A 17151-nucleotide genomic window follows, 5' to 3' on the forward strand; every position below is an offset into this window, starting at 1 on the left:
AATGTTGCAAAATGTTATTGCAATATATTTTGACATACTTTTAAGTATGTAACATATTGCATAATATTTTGTAGCAAGTTTTCACACACAAAAAAATGAATGAATTTTGTATAACTTTTTTGAATGAAAACGTTTTATATCTTTTATATAATTTGACATTTATACGTCTTCTGTCAACCTTTACTACCCTTTTGCGAATAATGTGAAAAACATTTTATACCATGTACTGTGAACTAATGTTCTTACCTATAACAAACGCTAAAGACAACACGGTATCATTAACAACTCCCTGGAGAGTACGGAAGACTACATAGGTAGCTATGTTTGGAGAAAAAACAACAATAGAACCAAGAAGAAATTGTCCAAATACCGCCAGGACAAGTACAGGACGTCTACCAAAACTGTAATGAAAAAAGAAACAAATGAAACACAAGAATTGAAACTATTTATATCTCAAAAGAAAGTAGTTCCACAACAATTATTGTACACCTATCAGTTGGGAGTAATATGGCACCTCAGTTACAGCTTAAGGTCCGTATGCACAAAAGAGTTAGACTGGGTCTAAAGTTAGATCTGGTCTAAGTGAAATTAAGTCTCAGGAGAAAGGACAATTCCTTTACATTTGCTTAAGTTATTTTGAACTATTTTTGAACTTTGCATTTAAATCTTTAATATTTGCTAGCTACTTTTGGAAGGAAATAATAGTAAAGGACCATTCCTGATGAAATAAAATTCCACTTAGACCAGGTATAACTTTAGACCTGGTCTAACTCTTTTGTGCATACGGACCTTAGGGTTTACACGACCGTAATAATGACATGTTGTTGGCAAATATTTTCACCCCCAGATGAGAAAGATTAAAAGTAGCATTTTTGTTGTAAACAAGAATATGGAAGTGACAGAATTGGATTGTGGAGATCGAACTTTTTTCCTCGCCACGTTTCAATCCTGTCACTTAGCTTGTAAGTGCAACATATATGCCCAATGCTGTATATCCGCGAAGCCTTTCTTACAAATAATATTATGCATACTAGTCCGTCAAACTGTTTGAAATTCGCAATATGGCCTCAGGTCCTCAGGTCCAAAAAGGTTGGCGACAAATTTGTGAGCTTACCTATCTGCTAACGCCCCAAGTATAATAGAACCAAATGCAGCACCAGTGAAGAACAAAGACTGCGCCAAGTCAGGAAAGAAGCTTCTGCTACAAACAAGGTTAAACTACGAGAAGAAAACATATCATGGTCATTGTTTTAACTTCACAGTCATTGTTCTTTTTAAATTCCCGTTTACCACAGTTGTGATAGCAATATGGACAATATGCCAACAGTATCATCAGCAAAAATGCATATTTTGAATAATTGTAATCATCGACCTCATATAGTTCCTGCTAAATTCAATGTCTTTGAAGAACAGTTTAACACCATTGTGACGCAGTGGTCTAAGACTTCGACATAATATATCAAGGTAGCTCGAAGTCGTGGGTTCAAATCCCCGCGTTACAAAAGTTTTGTTCACTTAGGCAAGGCTCTTTACCCCTATTGCCTCTCCCTATCTAGGTATACAAATGGGTGCCAGCGTTATGTAATGCCTGAAAGGTAACAGACTCGCTGTAGAGTAAATGAGCTATCCACTCCAAGGCAACATTTCATGGAGGAGTCTTCGAAAGAGAGATGGGTAATCCGTGAACACTATATTGAAGACAGAATTAAAAAGACTAGTTTGCGTATGACGTCCTGACGTCAACCAGACCCAAAATGCCGTACTGCGCAGGTCAGCAACCAATCACACCGCGCCCTTGCCAACGCTAACGTCTAAACCGTACGCCAGTTCACAGTATAGTGAGTGCGTCACATACGTGTAGAAGTTACCTTCGGCGTAAGATCGCAATCTTTCAATTATGCACTTCTTTACGCTAACTTGAAAACGTATCTGCCTAATTATTTCAATACTTACGTTCATTATTATTGTCGCTTTATATTGTGATTTATCATACATCCATCCTGCATCACATGGCATTGTAGAATTAGTATATTTAGTTGGATCGACACCAGGGTAAAATTCAAAATCCGTCCCGGTCATATCATATCGATGGCAACTCTCATATTCCCCTGTCCCTGATTCCCCAGGTTTCACATGAATAGGAATAGTGGCATGTTTAATTGCATCATTACATTCTGTCATAGTTATGTTCCAGTCCGAACAATTGATGGTGTCTGATTCTGTAGCATAGCACCAATGATCTGAATAACCAGCGGTAAACACTTGAAGTAGAACATGCCATGTGGTTGGTACTGCCATGAGCCAGACCAAGAAGAATGTTCTCCGTTGATATGGACCGAAATCCCCAACATGCTCGAGAATCTCGTCGAACAGCATTTTAATATTTATATTTGAAAGAAAAGGTACTCGAAGGTAGATCTAATACAACATTGTGTTACCATGTGCTTGTGGGGCGCTCACAATTATGCAATATGTTCTAATTAAAGCGGCATTGTAAGATTTCACCAAAATTGCGCCCTCAGTTTTGGTCAAAGTCCAGTTTTTAACATGTACGCAATGGTTGTCCAAACACTAATCAGCACCTGCAATAGTTAAGCTTAATTCAGCGTCTGTCGTGTAAAAACCTCATTGTTTTGTTATATTATTCCAAATCATAGTTAAATGTCGGGTAAGCTTAACACGGCACATAACAATTGTAGCTATATTACAGTTCGGTATGCTCTTTAATTAGGTCTAAACAAGACCGGTGGAAGTTAAACACACACAATTTAGTAACAGAAGATCACACTTTGCCGTAATGGTGGGTTCAAACGCCATCTCTTTCATGAGGAATGCATATTATACGCTTGGCAAATAAGGAGTTGGTCACGAATTAGCCACTCTCGAACATTCCATTATATGTGAGCTATAAATGTTCAGAAGAAAGAAGAACAAACTTGCAACTTCAAAGACCTATATCAGCTGAAATGTGTTACGTGTTGATAACATAATATCGTGACTGTACTGATTATCGGCGGGTTTCAAAAACGTTACACCCCGCAACTACCAGAGATGCGCAATGGTTCTTGTCAAAAAGTGCCAAAACGTATGCAAACATGATCCTTTGATTAATTCCTCGTGTGATTTGAGTACACATGTATGAAGTTAACGTCAGATAAATGCTCACGATGTTAATGAGTGTTGAATATAGTATGTACGATATTTATACTTCGCTGACTCATCGTGTCACAGCTTTGACCAAAAACTGCCTGAATTATGACCTTTACACCTACAAACAGTAAATAATACCATGTCATAAACAAGAAACGGTTCGTCTGTAATAACAAATATGATATTATCAAATAGTTATTGATCTTATCACGTCGTGTACACATACACTATTATTTTAATTTTAAGTTATTTACTGAAGATAAAAGGATTAATCTCTATGATACTTCTGTAGTCAAACCAGTTCTATTATGAAATAGTACTGTGATCAATTTCGAATTATATTGCTTTTTAATCACTACAAATAACTAGCCCATCTATACTGCGCCAATAAAGTATCCTTACACTTGGAAAAATAATCACAATTTCCAAACTGAACAATATTGGGGTAAATTTGTTTTTTTAATAGATACACTATCTAATCCTGCACATTATGACACCACATTGAATCATCTGTGAATTCAAGAAGCAAAGTTACAAGCATTTGATTAGATGAAGGTCCAGTTTTAAAAGTGACAAACAGAAATATTCAAAACGCCACAGACTAGACATCTGGTTTGAGAGTGGTGAATGGCTAATTTATGCGTTTGGATTTAATTTAAAACAAAAGAAACAAAAGAAAACTGAAAAAAAAAAAGAACTGACAAATAAAGTGAAAGTACATTGGTACATCGGCATGTTGGTAAATGCCTTATGGGATCTGGAATGAGCGTTTTGAGCGTTTCGACAGTATTTTTTGGGACATGAGAGCACATCAGACATATCGAATGTCTTTCTGGTATCAAATAATTTTCATTTTTTGAAATTCACGATATAATACAAATTTTATGACAAATTATTAAAATTTGATATTTTTCACGTTTTTGATATAACAGTCCTCGATGCAAATTTTATAAATCTAATGATATATTCTTAAAGTGTATGTAGCTGGGAGGAAAAGCCGACGATCAATTGAAAATTTTGACCTTTCATATTTAAGATATGGATTTTTTTTCCCAAAAAGACCTAGTTTTGTTGGTGTTTTGGAAAAAAAATCCATATCTTCAATACGAAAGGTCAATATTTTCAATTGATCATCGGCTTTTTATCCCACCTATATACACTTTAAGTATAAATCATCAGATTTATAAAGTTTACTTCGAGTACTGTTAAATATCAAAATATAAATTTTAATCATTTGCCATAAAATGTGTATTACATTGCGAATTTCAAAAATCTAAAATATTTGATATCAAAAGGACATTCTTCGTATTCAGAATATGTTTCATGTGCTCTAATGTCCCACAATATATACTGTCCAAACGTTCATACCCCATCCCTTAACGGTGGTCAAAAATATATTTGAAGGGATTATCAGTGATTTGTTTGAAACAGAACGCGCTCAAATTAATCAAAATGTAGATTTTTTTTTTGAATAAGCATGAGAGAGTATTCATCCGAGTCGCAGTCATGCCTCTCCTCTTCTCCAATCTCTCCACTGGTTCCCTGTTGCCCAAAGAATACAGTTCAAGAGTCTTCTCCAGACATTCAAAGCATTTCACACTCAATCACCTGATTAAATCTCTTCTTATTTTCAACCTCGGACCCACAAAACATCTTATGCGCTTCGATCTGACGCTGCTGTCACATTTGAAGTGCCTCGTTCCAAGAAACAAGCTGGCGATCGCGCCTTTTCAACAGCGTGGCCGCGCCTTTGGAACGAGTTGCCCACCACTGTCCAGGTCAAGAAAATATTACCACGTTTAAGAATCTCCTTAAAACCCACCTCTTTCCCACTGATTAGCTCTTTTTCCTTTCTTGTCTTTCTCTCTTTTAGCGCTTTGCCTACTTTTGTAAAAGGCGCTTTTTAAATCGCATTGTTTATGTTTATGTTTATATTCACACTATTGAGGAAGCACACAATCAAAATCTTCAACTATAAATCTTTATACGGGTTTTACATTTCAGTATATATAATTATGGCTAGAGTTACCTTTTCAGTGCCCGAGTCAGGCTATCCGTTACATCCCTCAAGTTACAAGTTACACCTTACTCCTTACAAGTTACAAGTTTTTACATTTTAAACCAGTGTTTCTAGACATTTTCACATTTCCCCCTTTTTTATTGTCCCTGAATCTTGTGTCTTGGGTCAGCGTCCATAATATCCCTATGTCAAATCTGGCCATGTACAGGATGAGTCAAAATGAAGTAAACTCATCTGTGTGGCGCTTTTGTAAGAAATCTAGAAGGAATCCGCTGTAAATGAAAATATAATTGAAAAGAGCAGATTCTGAACGTCTAAATTAAAAAAATAAATAGAATTGTTGCATTTGCTTATAACCGATTTATACTTATTTGAATAAAACCCGACAATTTTTGTAGCTGCACACGGGTTCACTTACCATGCGTGTAGTTTATTGATTGGTGTGGCATATATTCAAATGCAAAATCCACGACGGATATCCGATCAGCTGTGGGAAACTAAATACAAAAGAGACGATGGACTTCACGCGGACTCCTGGTTTCATGAAACTTTGTCGCCATAATCATGATAATTGAAGTGCTATACCGTAAAACCTCGTCTACAAGCATATAGAGTGCTTCTGATGAAAGCTACATTAATCCAGGCGCCATTATGGAGTTTGAGCAAATAAATTACGGATCCATGCATATACAAACCAGTATTATTTTAAGACCAATGTATTGTATTGGCATATTTACGCTTGTATCGAATTAATTTAGCTTTCATAAAAAACACTATATATGCTTGTAGACGAAGTTTTACGGTATTGTACTTGGCTCGCATGTTTGTGTGCAGTGCAAATAATGATAACATTGAAATTGAAACAATTTAAAAATGAATTTCAATGATGTTTTTATTTACATCTGATCTCGTACAAAATTGCTACAATCATGAGTTTAGGCCTACTTCATTTTTAATCACCCTGTACATCAAAATTTAAAAAAATTCAAATACACCAAAATCATTCAAATATACCAAATCAAAATACACCAAAATCAAACACCGGCACTTGAGTTGGTAGAATAGCTATAGATAACACAAACTATGATATATCGTAATTATTGGTTCCCAGCAAACACAAAAACGTTTTCGACATCATTCGCAAAAGGTTATAAAAGGTTGTCAGAAAACGTTTAAATGTCGGGGTATATAAAGGGTATATTAAGAGTATAAAGCGTTTTCATAACCTTAAAAAACATTTTTTGATAATCTACTGCTCAGCAAACAAAAATCTTTTACAGAAAACGTTTAAATGTCGGGTTATAAAAAGGGTATAAAAACGTTTTAATAGCATTCCAAAAACATTCTTGAAAACTTGATACAAAACATTTTAAACAAAATGTTATTTTGGGGTTGAAAAAATATTTTGCGAAAAATGTTTGCCCAAAATATTTTCAATAACGTTTTAAAAACGTTTTTTCATGACCTTTATATAACCCGACATTTAAATTTTATTAAAAGGTTTTGAAAAAAACATTTTAAGAACATTTCTGTGTTTGCTGGGTTCAAATATTTTAACATAATGTTATTTAAGTATTGACACAATATTTGGCAAAACTGTTTGCAAAAATAGTTTACAATAACATTTTTTGAAAACATTTAAAAATATTGTTGTAGTGTGTTTTCATACAAAACGTTTTAAAACGATTTCATGACATTTATATAACCCGACATTTTAATGTTATTAAAACGTTTTTACCTAAACCAAAAGCCAAAATATAACTATAGATGAAACAAACTATGATACGTCGTAAATTGGTTGTTGTATAATTTTATGCCGAAACGACTGATGTACATTTCAATCAAGATCAAGTTATCGATTTCGCCCCAGAACACAGAACGTAAATTGGTCACGGCTAAATTTGAAAGGTTTCCATGAAATGCGATATGTACGTAAATCAAATTATGCTCCGATAGTTGAAACAACGCCATTACCAGGCCTTTCACATAGTATGCTTTCTTTGAGAACGTGACTTCTCTTCGATGGCATGCAATTTTCAATACGCTCTTTTTTATGGCTAACTTGTCTAATAAAAAGGAATTTACAATGTGTATTGGAACGTCGATTTTGCATTAGAAATATTACTTACTGCAATTTGGCCAGATCTATATTACTTTGTTTTTGCAACCATCGAATTATATTTCGCTTTTACCTTGAAAATCCATTATAGATAGAAATTTGCTTGGTTACATGAGAAGGAACTGAATTATGATGCGTAAAGTGGTTAGCGCTATGTTGTTTATATCAACACGTTTTATTTAGGTTATCGTGGTTATTTTGCCGACTTCGTAAGGTGATTATGGTATAGTACAAAATGTTCTTACAACATCGATTAACACTGTATTTCTCGTGCAAAGGAAAAAGGGTTACGTTTACGTTTTCATCTGGCTCAAACACACAGCCTTAGCCAAGTTTCACAAAGCCATTCAGGTTGGATGTTGAGCCATACGACTGACACGTACAAGTATTACTCATTGGCATTTTCCACAAGATATGGAATAAAGGAAACGTATCTCCTCTAAGTTTGGGAGGGCTAAGTCATCCACCAATAAATTACTTTGAGGACAAAACTGCGAACTGGTTATTAAATTACAGATTCAGTGGGAGAACGACTCTGATCTGACGCAGCTATGGGATCCACGAAGTATGTTATAGATCATACAGGACAATACTTTGACCATGTTATGTTTTACGTTAGTGTTAATGCATGTTTTACTTGAATTTTGAGTCAAATTTTCGGCAAACAATGTTAATTAATACTACACTTGAAAGCTACGGCTACGACTCCTCACTAGATGTGAGCAGAGACTACCGCACATTTTACATCATAGCGGCGTTCTATTCATTCGTTTGCCTCATTACGATCCTCGGAAATGTTGCCACAATATATGCTTACTATAAAGAGCGCAGTTTACGTGAAAAACCAAGCGACCTACTAGTGCTTAATCTATCCGTTGCTGATCTCGGAATTGGGCTATTATGTATGCCGTTTATCATATCGAACCACATATGCAACTGTTGGCTTACTAAAGAAATAGGTTGCAGAATATGGGTGATTTTATGCGATACATTTGTGTTCGGTGGTGTGGCTACCGTTATAGCAATAAGTTTTGATCGATTTTACTGGTTCATCGTGAGTATTCCTCTTACTTGAGGATTCAGAATAAATCCAGAATCAAAGTGACTATAATATTGTGTTGGTTGTTCTCGGTGATTCCAAATATATTAGATCATTCACTGTGGGAATACGCAAAGACACTACCAAACGCACGGGTTGTTGATTTCAGATACAATTGTTTATCACCATCGCGAGAAATATTCATTGTTACTCTCATAATCAGTGTCATCGGTTCATTTATCCCATTGGCAATTATAAGCAGTCTAAGTTTCTCTTTCATCTGCTTACTGCGGGTGAGATTGAAGAAACATAGACAAGTTAATATAGCAATTAAACCAATACTAAATGCTTCTGAACAAGTAAATATGCAGAGTGACTCTAGATCTAGGGGTAACAAAGTGGGAAGATCTTCAACCGAAAATAATGACATTGTAAGACAAACAAAAGTGTCGTCTACAAATCGCTACACTAAACCCGCCATGACGTTTATTTCCTTGATAGCCGCTATGGGCGTGTGCTCGTTACCATACCTCTTATACATGCTCACGTCGTTCTTTTGTTCACAATGCTACGACCCAATTGTAAGAGGTCGGTTGGTTAGTTTAGTATTTTTTAACTCGTTTCTTAATCCATTCATGTACGCTATAACACAGTCAAAAATAAGAAAATTTTATTTACTAAAATTTAGACAGCTTTGGCGTACCATGAAGCCGACGTGATATAATTATCGAAGGATTGTGTTTTTATTTCTGCCTTCTTTTATAAATCAATAAAAACACACACAGTTCATATTGTCCAACGACAGCTTTTCAGAAACTCAGAAACTCGAAATGTTGTATTCCCGAAGATTGATCCAGTTTCACGACAACTTAAGCATATCGACAAGCTTGACAGGTCAAATTTAGAGATAAATAATAGAAAAGGAAAATTTTCCACATTGGCATTTTCCACAAGATATGGAATAAAGGAAACGTATCTCCTCTAAGTTTGGGAGGGCTAAGTCATCCACCAATAAATTACTTTGAGGACAAAACTGCGAACTGGTTATTAAATTACAGATTCAGTGGGAGAACGACTCTGATCTGACGCAGCTATGAGATCCACGAAGTATGTTATAGATCATACAGGACAATACTTTGACCATGTTATGTTTTACGTTAGTGTTAATGCATGTTTTACTTGAATTTTGAGTCAAATTTTCGGCAAACAATGTTAATTAATACTACACTTGAAAGCTACGGCTACGACTCCTCACTAGATGTGAGCAGAGACTACCGCACATTTTACATCATAGCGGCGTTCTATTCATTCGTTTGCCTCATTACGATCCTCGGAAATGTTGCCACAATATATGCTTACTATAAAGAGCGCAGTTTACGTGAAAAACCAAGCGACCTACTAGTGCTTAATCTATCCGTTGCTGATCTCGGAATTGGGCTATTATGTATGCCGTTTATCATATCGAACCACATATGCAACTGTTGGCTTACTAAAGAAATAGGTTGCAGAATATGGGTGATTTTATGCGATACATTTGTGTTCGGTGGTGTGGCTACCGTTATAGCAATAAGTTTTGATCGATTTTTACTGGTTCATCGTGAGTATTCCTCTTACTTGAGGATTCAGAATAAATCCAGAATCAAAGTGACTATAATATTGTGTTGGTTGTTCTCGGTGATTCCAAATATATTAGATCATTCACTGTGGGAATACGCAAAGACACTACCAAACGCACGGGTTGTTGATTTCAGATACAATTGTTTATCACCATCGCGAGAAATATTCATTGTTACTCTCATAATCAGTGTCATCGGTTCATTTATCCCATTGGCAATTATAAGCAGTCTAAGTTTCTCTTTCATCTGCTTACTGCGGGTGAGATTGAAGAAACATAGACAAGTTAATATAGCAATTAAACCAATACTAAATGCTTCTGAACAAGTAAATATGCAGAGAGACTCTAGATCAAGGGATAACAAAGTGGGAAGATCTTCAACCGAAAATAATGACACTATAAGACTAACAAAAGTGTCGTCTACAAATCACTACACTAAACCCGCCATGACGTTTATTTCCTTGATAGCCGCTATGGGTGTGTGCTCATTACCATACCTCCTATACATGCTCACGTCGTTCTTTTGTTCACAATGCTACGATCCAATTGTAAGAGGTCGGTTGGTTAGTTTAGTGTTCTTTAACTCGTTTCTTAATCCATGCATGTACGCGATAACACAGTCAAAAATAAGAAAATTTTATTTACTAAAATTTAGACAGCTTTGGCGCACCATGAAGCCGACGTGATATAATTATCGAAGGACTGTGTTTTTATTTCTGCATTCTGCCTTCTTTTATAAATCAATAAACACACACACAGTTCATATTGTCCAACGACAACTTTTCAGAAACTCGACTGAAATGCTGTATTCCCGAAGATTGATCCGGTTTCACGACAACTTAAGCATATCGACAAGCTGAACAGGCCAAATTTAGAGATAAATAATAGAAAAGGAAAATTCCGTAAAATGTTTAAACCATTCAGAAGCCGTGTTTTTAAGGGGGGAGTGACGTGACATATGAAAACACGATCAATAAATTGCCTGTTAATCTTCATTGTACCATTTCGTCATACGAGTCAGAAACATTTATGTCATTTTAATGCTCCAATCGTATATTAAAATCACTATCAAGTAGAAAATCTTTCCTGTTCGGTTATCGATGAGTTGATTTTTTTTTAAATTGCTCTGCCCTAGTTATATAAGAATGAAATATCTGGTCAGCTGGAAAGATAGTTTAAGCTATAAACATGATATATAAAAGGTGGGGGTTTGCAGTAACTTGTTATCATACTTAACCGGAAATAAATTGCTTGAACAAAGTGTGGTCGTGCTGAGTGAAAGAATATTTCCATTAACGTTCCAGCAAATTATCAAATTATCAAACAATCGATATTGATTTCCCGTTCCGAACAGTGGATGTCTTTTTTGTGCATGTTCAATTGACACAATTCTTGACAATGTACATTACCGACTAGTAATTTAATGGCTACACTTCATATAAATTTGGAAGCACTCTTTTAGCAAAGTCATAGTTCATTGGATGCATGACGTCACCAAACTTTCTTGTTGCCGAGTATTTACGACCTGGTCATAAATTTGTCCAGTCGGTGGTTTTTGTTGGCAACATGTTCGGCAATGGCAGATTTGTGAATCTGATAGGATTCCTGATAGGAATTGAAATATTTTTGAGTGAGTAGTATCATTTTAATTTGATCTGAAAAAGAACCTTTATCAATTAAATGAACTATGAACGATCCTGATGAATCTGTTTCATGAGCTGGAAAGATAGTTTAAGCTATAAACATGATATATAAAAGGTGGGGGTTTGCAGTGACCTGTTATCATACTTAACCTGAAATAAATTGCTTGAACAAAGTGTGGTCGTGTTGAATGAAAGAATATTTCCATTAACGTTCCAGCAAATTATCAAATTATCAAACAATCGATTTTGATTACCCGTTCCGAACAGTGGATGTCTTTTTTGTGCATTTTCAATTGACGCAATTCTTGACAATATACATCACCGACTAGCAATTTAATGGCTACACTTTTACATATTGCCAGGGATTTTATAGTGAGTTAAAACGATTGTAACGACATTTGTTTGTTATTTCGAACGATAAATGTACATGAAAAATGATAATGCATATTGGGACATTCCTGTTGAAATTCATACGCCCACTATTTAGACAATGACATTTTTCCTTCACATGTAGTCACCAATTCATGTAACCCCTTTTGAAAGTCGCACTCCTTTTGTGGAAGATTAAGTTATGTGTTCCATGGGGGGGGGATATGAAGAAACCCATATATATTCTCCTTCAAGAAATTGCCACCTTGCCCATTGTTTTTACTTTATTTGCACCTTCAGACCACGCCTTCAATTTTTCTCAAATTTCCATTTTTACATCATTATACCAAAACAGCATGTGAAAGACAAAGCCTGAATTGCTGTAATTACAGTAAAGTTTATTTTTATAACGAATAACGGTTTTTATAATAAATCCGGAGTTTTATTCCTAGTTCACATATCAAGTGATAGCGTATAAGTGCCACGTCTTGGTAAGATAATTATCTAGCCATGTCGACTTATTATCAACATTATGATAACGTGTCAAGATCAATTATCACGCCAAATCAACTTAGCAAAAATTCGTCCATGTTGCCATAGGAACTTAAATTATCCCGCCAAGTAAACCTAGCAAACAAGTGGATGCTGACACGGCAAGGTAAATTATCACGCCAAATCAACTTTACAAAGGACCCAGCAAACACAAAACGTTTTCGACATCATTCGCAAAAGGTTATAAAAGGTTGTCAGAAAACGTTAAATGTCGGGTTATATAAAGGGTACATTAAGGGTATAAAACATTTTCATAGCATCAAAAAACATTTGTTGATAATCTACTGCCCAGCAAGCACAAAATGTTTTACAGAAAACGTATAAATGTCCGGTTATACAAAGGGTATAAAAACGTTTTAATAACACTCCAAAAACATTTTTGGAAACTTGATACAAAACATCCTAAACAGAATATTACTTTGAGGTTGAAAAAATATTTTGCAAAAAATGTTTGCCCAAAATATTTGCAATAACGTATTAAAAACGTTTTCATGACCTTTATATAACCCGACATTTAAATGTTATTAAAACGTTTTGAAAAAAATATTTGAAGAACATTTCTCTGTTTGCTGGGTGCAAATATTTTAACATAATGTTATTTAAGTGTTGGCAAAATATTTGGCAAAATATGTTTGCGAAAATGGTTTACAATATCATTTCGAAAATATTTTAAAAATATTGTTGTAGTGTATTTTCATACAAAACGTTTTAAAACGTTTTCATGACCTTTATATAACCCGACATTTTAATGTTATTACCAAAACCAAAAATATAACTTATTTAAAACGTTTTTAAAACGTTTTTGTGTTTGCTGGGGAGTATGTGACATGATGAGATAAACATTAACAAGTCGACTTATTAAAAAGGATGTCGATATGACATGATATATTAAAAGTAGAATATAATTATTCTGTGGTGTCAAATTGCGTTTACCGTGTTAACACTAACCGCCTAAGGACTTTTTGGCGACGGGAAGGGAAAGAAGGAAGGAATAAAGAGAGAAAACAAAGAAATACGTTGTTTGCTCTGGGTGGCATTCGAACCCGGGACCCCTCGCACAGTGTCGACGTCCTATACGATAAATATGAATTTAATACTCCGTTGGTGAGAGACGGGCGAGTGGTATTTCACCGAACGCAAGAAAAGGAGTTCTATCTGATTGGCTAGCAATCGATCGCTTAGGTCGCTCAGTAGTCCAACTACAAACTCAAAATGGAGCAATGTATTCAATTCGATTGAAATCGATTATTCTATTATTGACGTAGATAAAGAGAGTGATAGTGTGTCAATAATGTACATTGTATTGCACCTGGGTTTTTACATGCATTCCTTTATATAATTATTTTCTCAAAGAGTTTAATATTATCACAATTTTTACAGTGGATTTCAAATTTTTTACATCAAAATTGCAGTTAAACATATCCACAGCAAAATACCGGTCCTCACTAATTAGTTAATTTAATTTCCAGTTAGTACATTTAAACGAAACCTGTGATTTACCTGACAACAAATAAAATTTTCTTGCAATAGAAATATCATATGGGATACTGATATGGTAGGCCGCAACAGCCACAACGTGGAGCTGCTACGCGTAGCTGACTTTTTGCTCCGTGGAACCAAATTGACCAATCATGTTAGAGTTTTTCATTACTCGGAGGTAAAACTTACCAATCAAGTACGACTTACTCATTACGTGAAGCGAATTTATTCATTAAGAATTTGCCAGACGAGCTTCACGTAGTTGCAAGATATCCTCGGTCACGAAAGTTATGATTCAAAAAGTAGTTTATGAAAAGTACGAACCGACTTATTATTAAGATGGACATGCACTCATAAGAAACTCATACAGTATTGTACATAACTATATAGCTAGGCAGAGTGGTGGTAAACCATGCACACAATTCTGCGATCTGCAGTGTATCGCCGGGAGCTAATTTGTACAACTTGCGCGGCGTGGCCTGCGGAATTCGACCTTCAGCAAACCAGTTCGGATTTACTTTATATACTAGTAGGCCATACATACTGTACTAGTTACTGTCCGTTTTCCTATACACAATACTCAGTGCGCTCACCATTGACGCGTGACCTCTACAAATAACGTATGTTAGAAGTATAGGCCATTGCCTAGTTGACGTCACTGTGTAAAAAATAACCGGCCAATAGTTAAAGTATTCTCTGAAATTCTAGAAAATATAGTTTTGTAACATGTCCTAAATATTTAGCTAATTTAGGTGTTTGGAAATATTGGTACTTTTGTGTTTTAGGAAGGATATGTAAACGACAGATAACACCAAAATATATGAAGAAATTATTTCTAAACCGTGTTAAGTCTGCAAACCATTATGCTTCTCATTTTCAAGAACGCTGGTTAACAATAAGCAGACTATTGTCTCATTTCGTAAACAAAAGCCCACACAGTATTGTTACCTTGCGTTCGCTTTATAATCATTCACCCAACTGAAACTATAATACCAGCTCATTGCTCATTGCACAGGTAAAACAGACACAAGTGCAGTGTGTATTTAACCAGAGAAGATCTGATGTAACATAGTTGAGCTGTTTTCATTGAGTGTTATCTTGGTTTAATAGCTTTTAATGGGGTTTAAGTCCTTCAAAGGTCGTGGTGAATTCTACTGTAGACATGACTGCATCATGATTATTTTAAAGTCAACAACATTCAACAATATGATTTTAGCTCCGCGAAGCGAAAAGTAAGCTACGCGTAGCAGCTCCACGTTGTGGCGGTTACGGCCAGCCATATACTGATCATGCGAAAATCGTAAAAACATAGAATAGAAACAGTGTGGCAGACTCTCAAAATCTAACGTTGTATGCTTAGCCTGAGTCGCTCGGCCTATCTCGAACAAAATCACCATGCGTAGCTGTTGAAAAACGTGAGGATTCATCGTACTATCACGGCAATTTTTGACACGAAGATATAGGGCGATGACGGTGTGCCTCGCATGCCAACCACTGGCTCGGCGACACTTAGCCACGGGTTTTGGGCTTCGCTGGCCAGCGAAACCGTGCCTATGTATCACTTAGGCCGATTACATCATCACACCACGTGGGATGCACGCACGAACAGCGCATATATCAAGTAGTATTTTGTAGTAATTAGTACGGTTAGGGTTAAGGTTACTGTTGGTCAATGTTACATGATGTTTTCTTACCCTGTGGGACCCTTCGATATTGGTACTCCATTAGTAATTCTTGTAAAAAGGAGTATCCGGTCTCGGGCCTGCCGGTCCTGCGGCCTTGATGTTTTTGTTGATACTGCCCCTCCATGTGCTACCATCCTCAGGTCCTCACTTTTCCAATCTAAAGCACTAACGTAGGTATCCTTTATGAGAAATTATCATCTCTAATCAATCACAGACGTGTCCTTGAAGTCACTCATCTTAAAAAGCGTACCCAATTTACTGACCACTGTTTTGGATAAAAGATTGTGTTGGTCTGTGTGTAAAATTTGGGGTGAAATGACCGAGAAAACTAAAGGGTATTTTGGTCCTTTCACATTCAATTGCTACAAACGGTGTTCACGGTGTTTAACCATCATTGTTTTTATAAAGTCCATCTTTGGTCTTATATAATTATTTCTTACAATATTTGGATGAGGGTTTATATATCAAAAACATAGAATTTACCATTATTATTTGACACAAAGTACCTCTAAAACTCGTGTCCACGACCATAAAATACAGCTTTACATTCGATTATGGGGCGTAGCAAGAGCCTCGAGGGCACTTGGACAAGGAGCGGTACGGGGCCATTCTTAACATTTCAGCACCATCATTAACACACACTTTTGCCAAATGGTTGTTTGATGCCGTGTAAAACTGTAAAGGGAACAATAATGGCGCTATTTATCTTAATATTGTTTGCATCTTTACAAGGGGTACACGCTTGTATAATGGTATTAGAACTTCAGAAAAAAAACACTTTTTATCATGAAATGTAAGAAATAACTCATATTATTTGGCAAATTTAAATTTAAAGTATATGTAAATAGCGCCCTCAATTTGGACACAAATGTACAGTTTATGGAATAAAAATTACTACAGAAATGCAGAAAAAGATTATTAATTTGATACATAGTAATGAAAATCTATGTTAAGATTTAATATAAAATATATATGAACATATATATGATTATTAAACAACCGTGGCTCAAGTTGTAATTTTTTTTATTGCCCAGTACGCTCCAGAATCTAGAACGTTTGGGGATGGGGGAGGGTTGGGGTGGGGGACAGAGCAAAAAATCAACGCACACGTTCATATATTATTATACAGATTGAGACAACATGTACTTTGTACTTGTGTTACACAAGCAGTGCTAACAAATTATAATTATAATTGTCTAATGTTGACTACGCTGCTCGGGGCCTATGGAGTTTTAGTCGGTCAAAGAACAAGAAGTGATAAGGGCATTTGACTTATCAATTTTATTTTTCCTCAGATCAGAGGATTTAAATTAAAGTGAAAGGAACTATTTGTCGCTTTCGATGGAACATTCGTATACATGAAGTGACACTGCAACTAAAAAACTCGGTTTGAACGCAATTTACTTTGTCGAGTTCAGTAATGTAGCTAGGGGTTGCAGCGACAAGGTGCCAAGATAGTGCCCCCCCATATTCCTGAAAC

General features: G+C 35.7%; 1 protein-coding gene across 1 annotated transcript; it reads left to right on the forward strand.

Moving 5' to 3' along the window:
• Nucleotides 1-9537: 9537 nt before the first annotated feature.
• Nucleotides 9538-10881, forward strand: LOC140157990 (5-hydroxytryptamine receptor 7-like). The gene has a single exon (XM_072181238.1). It carries the CDS (start codon nt 9538-9540, stop codon nt 10627-10629), a length of 1092 nt encoding a protein of 363 aa, XP_072037339.1. The 3' UTR covers nt 10630-10881.
• The last annotated feature ends 6270 nt before the right edge of the window (nt 10882-17151 follow it).

This window comes from Amphiura filiformis, chromosome 7 (genome assembly GCF_039555335.1).
Source record: "Amphiura filiformis chromosome 7, Afil_fr2py, whole genome shotgun sequence".
In the NCBI taxonomy this organism is placed as follows: domain Eukaryota; kingdom Metazoa; phylum Echinodermata; class Ophiuroidea; order Amphilepidida; family Amphiuridae; genus Amphiura; species Amphiura filiformis.

What these genes read in the sequence shown, in the direction of transcription:
- LOC140157990 (XM_072181238.1), top strand. Translation starts at nt 9,538, where the DNA reads ATGTTAATTAATACTACACTTGAAAGCTACGGCTACGACTCCTCACTA.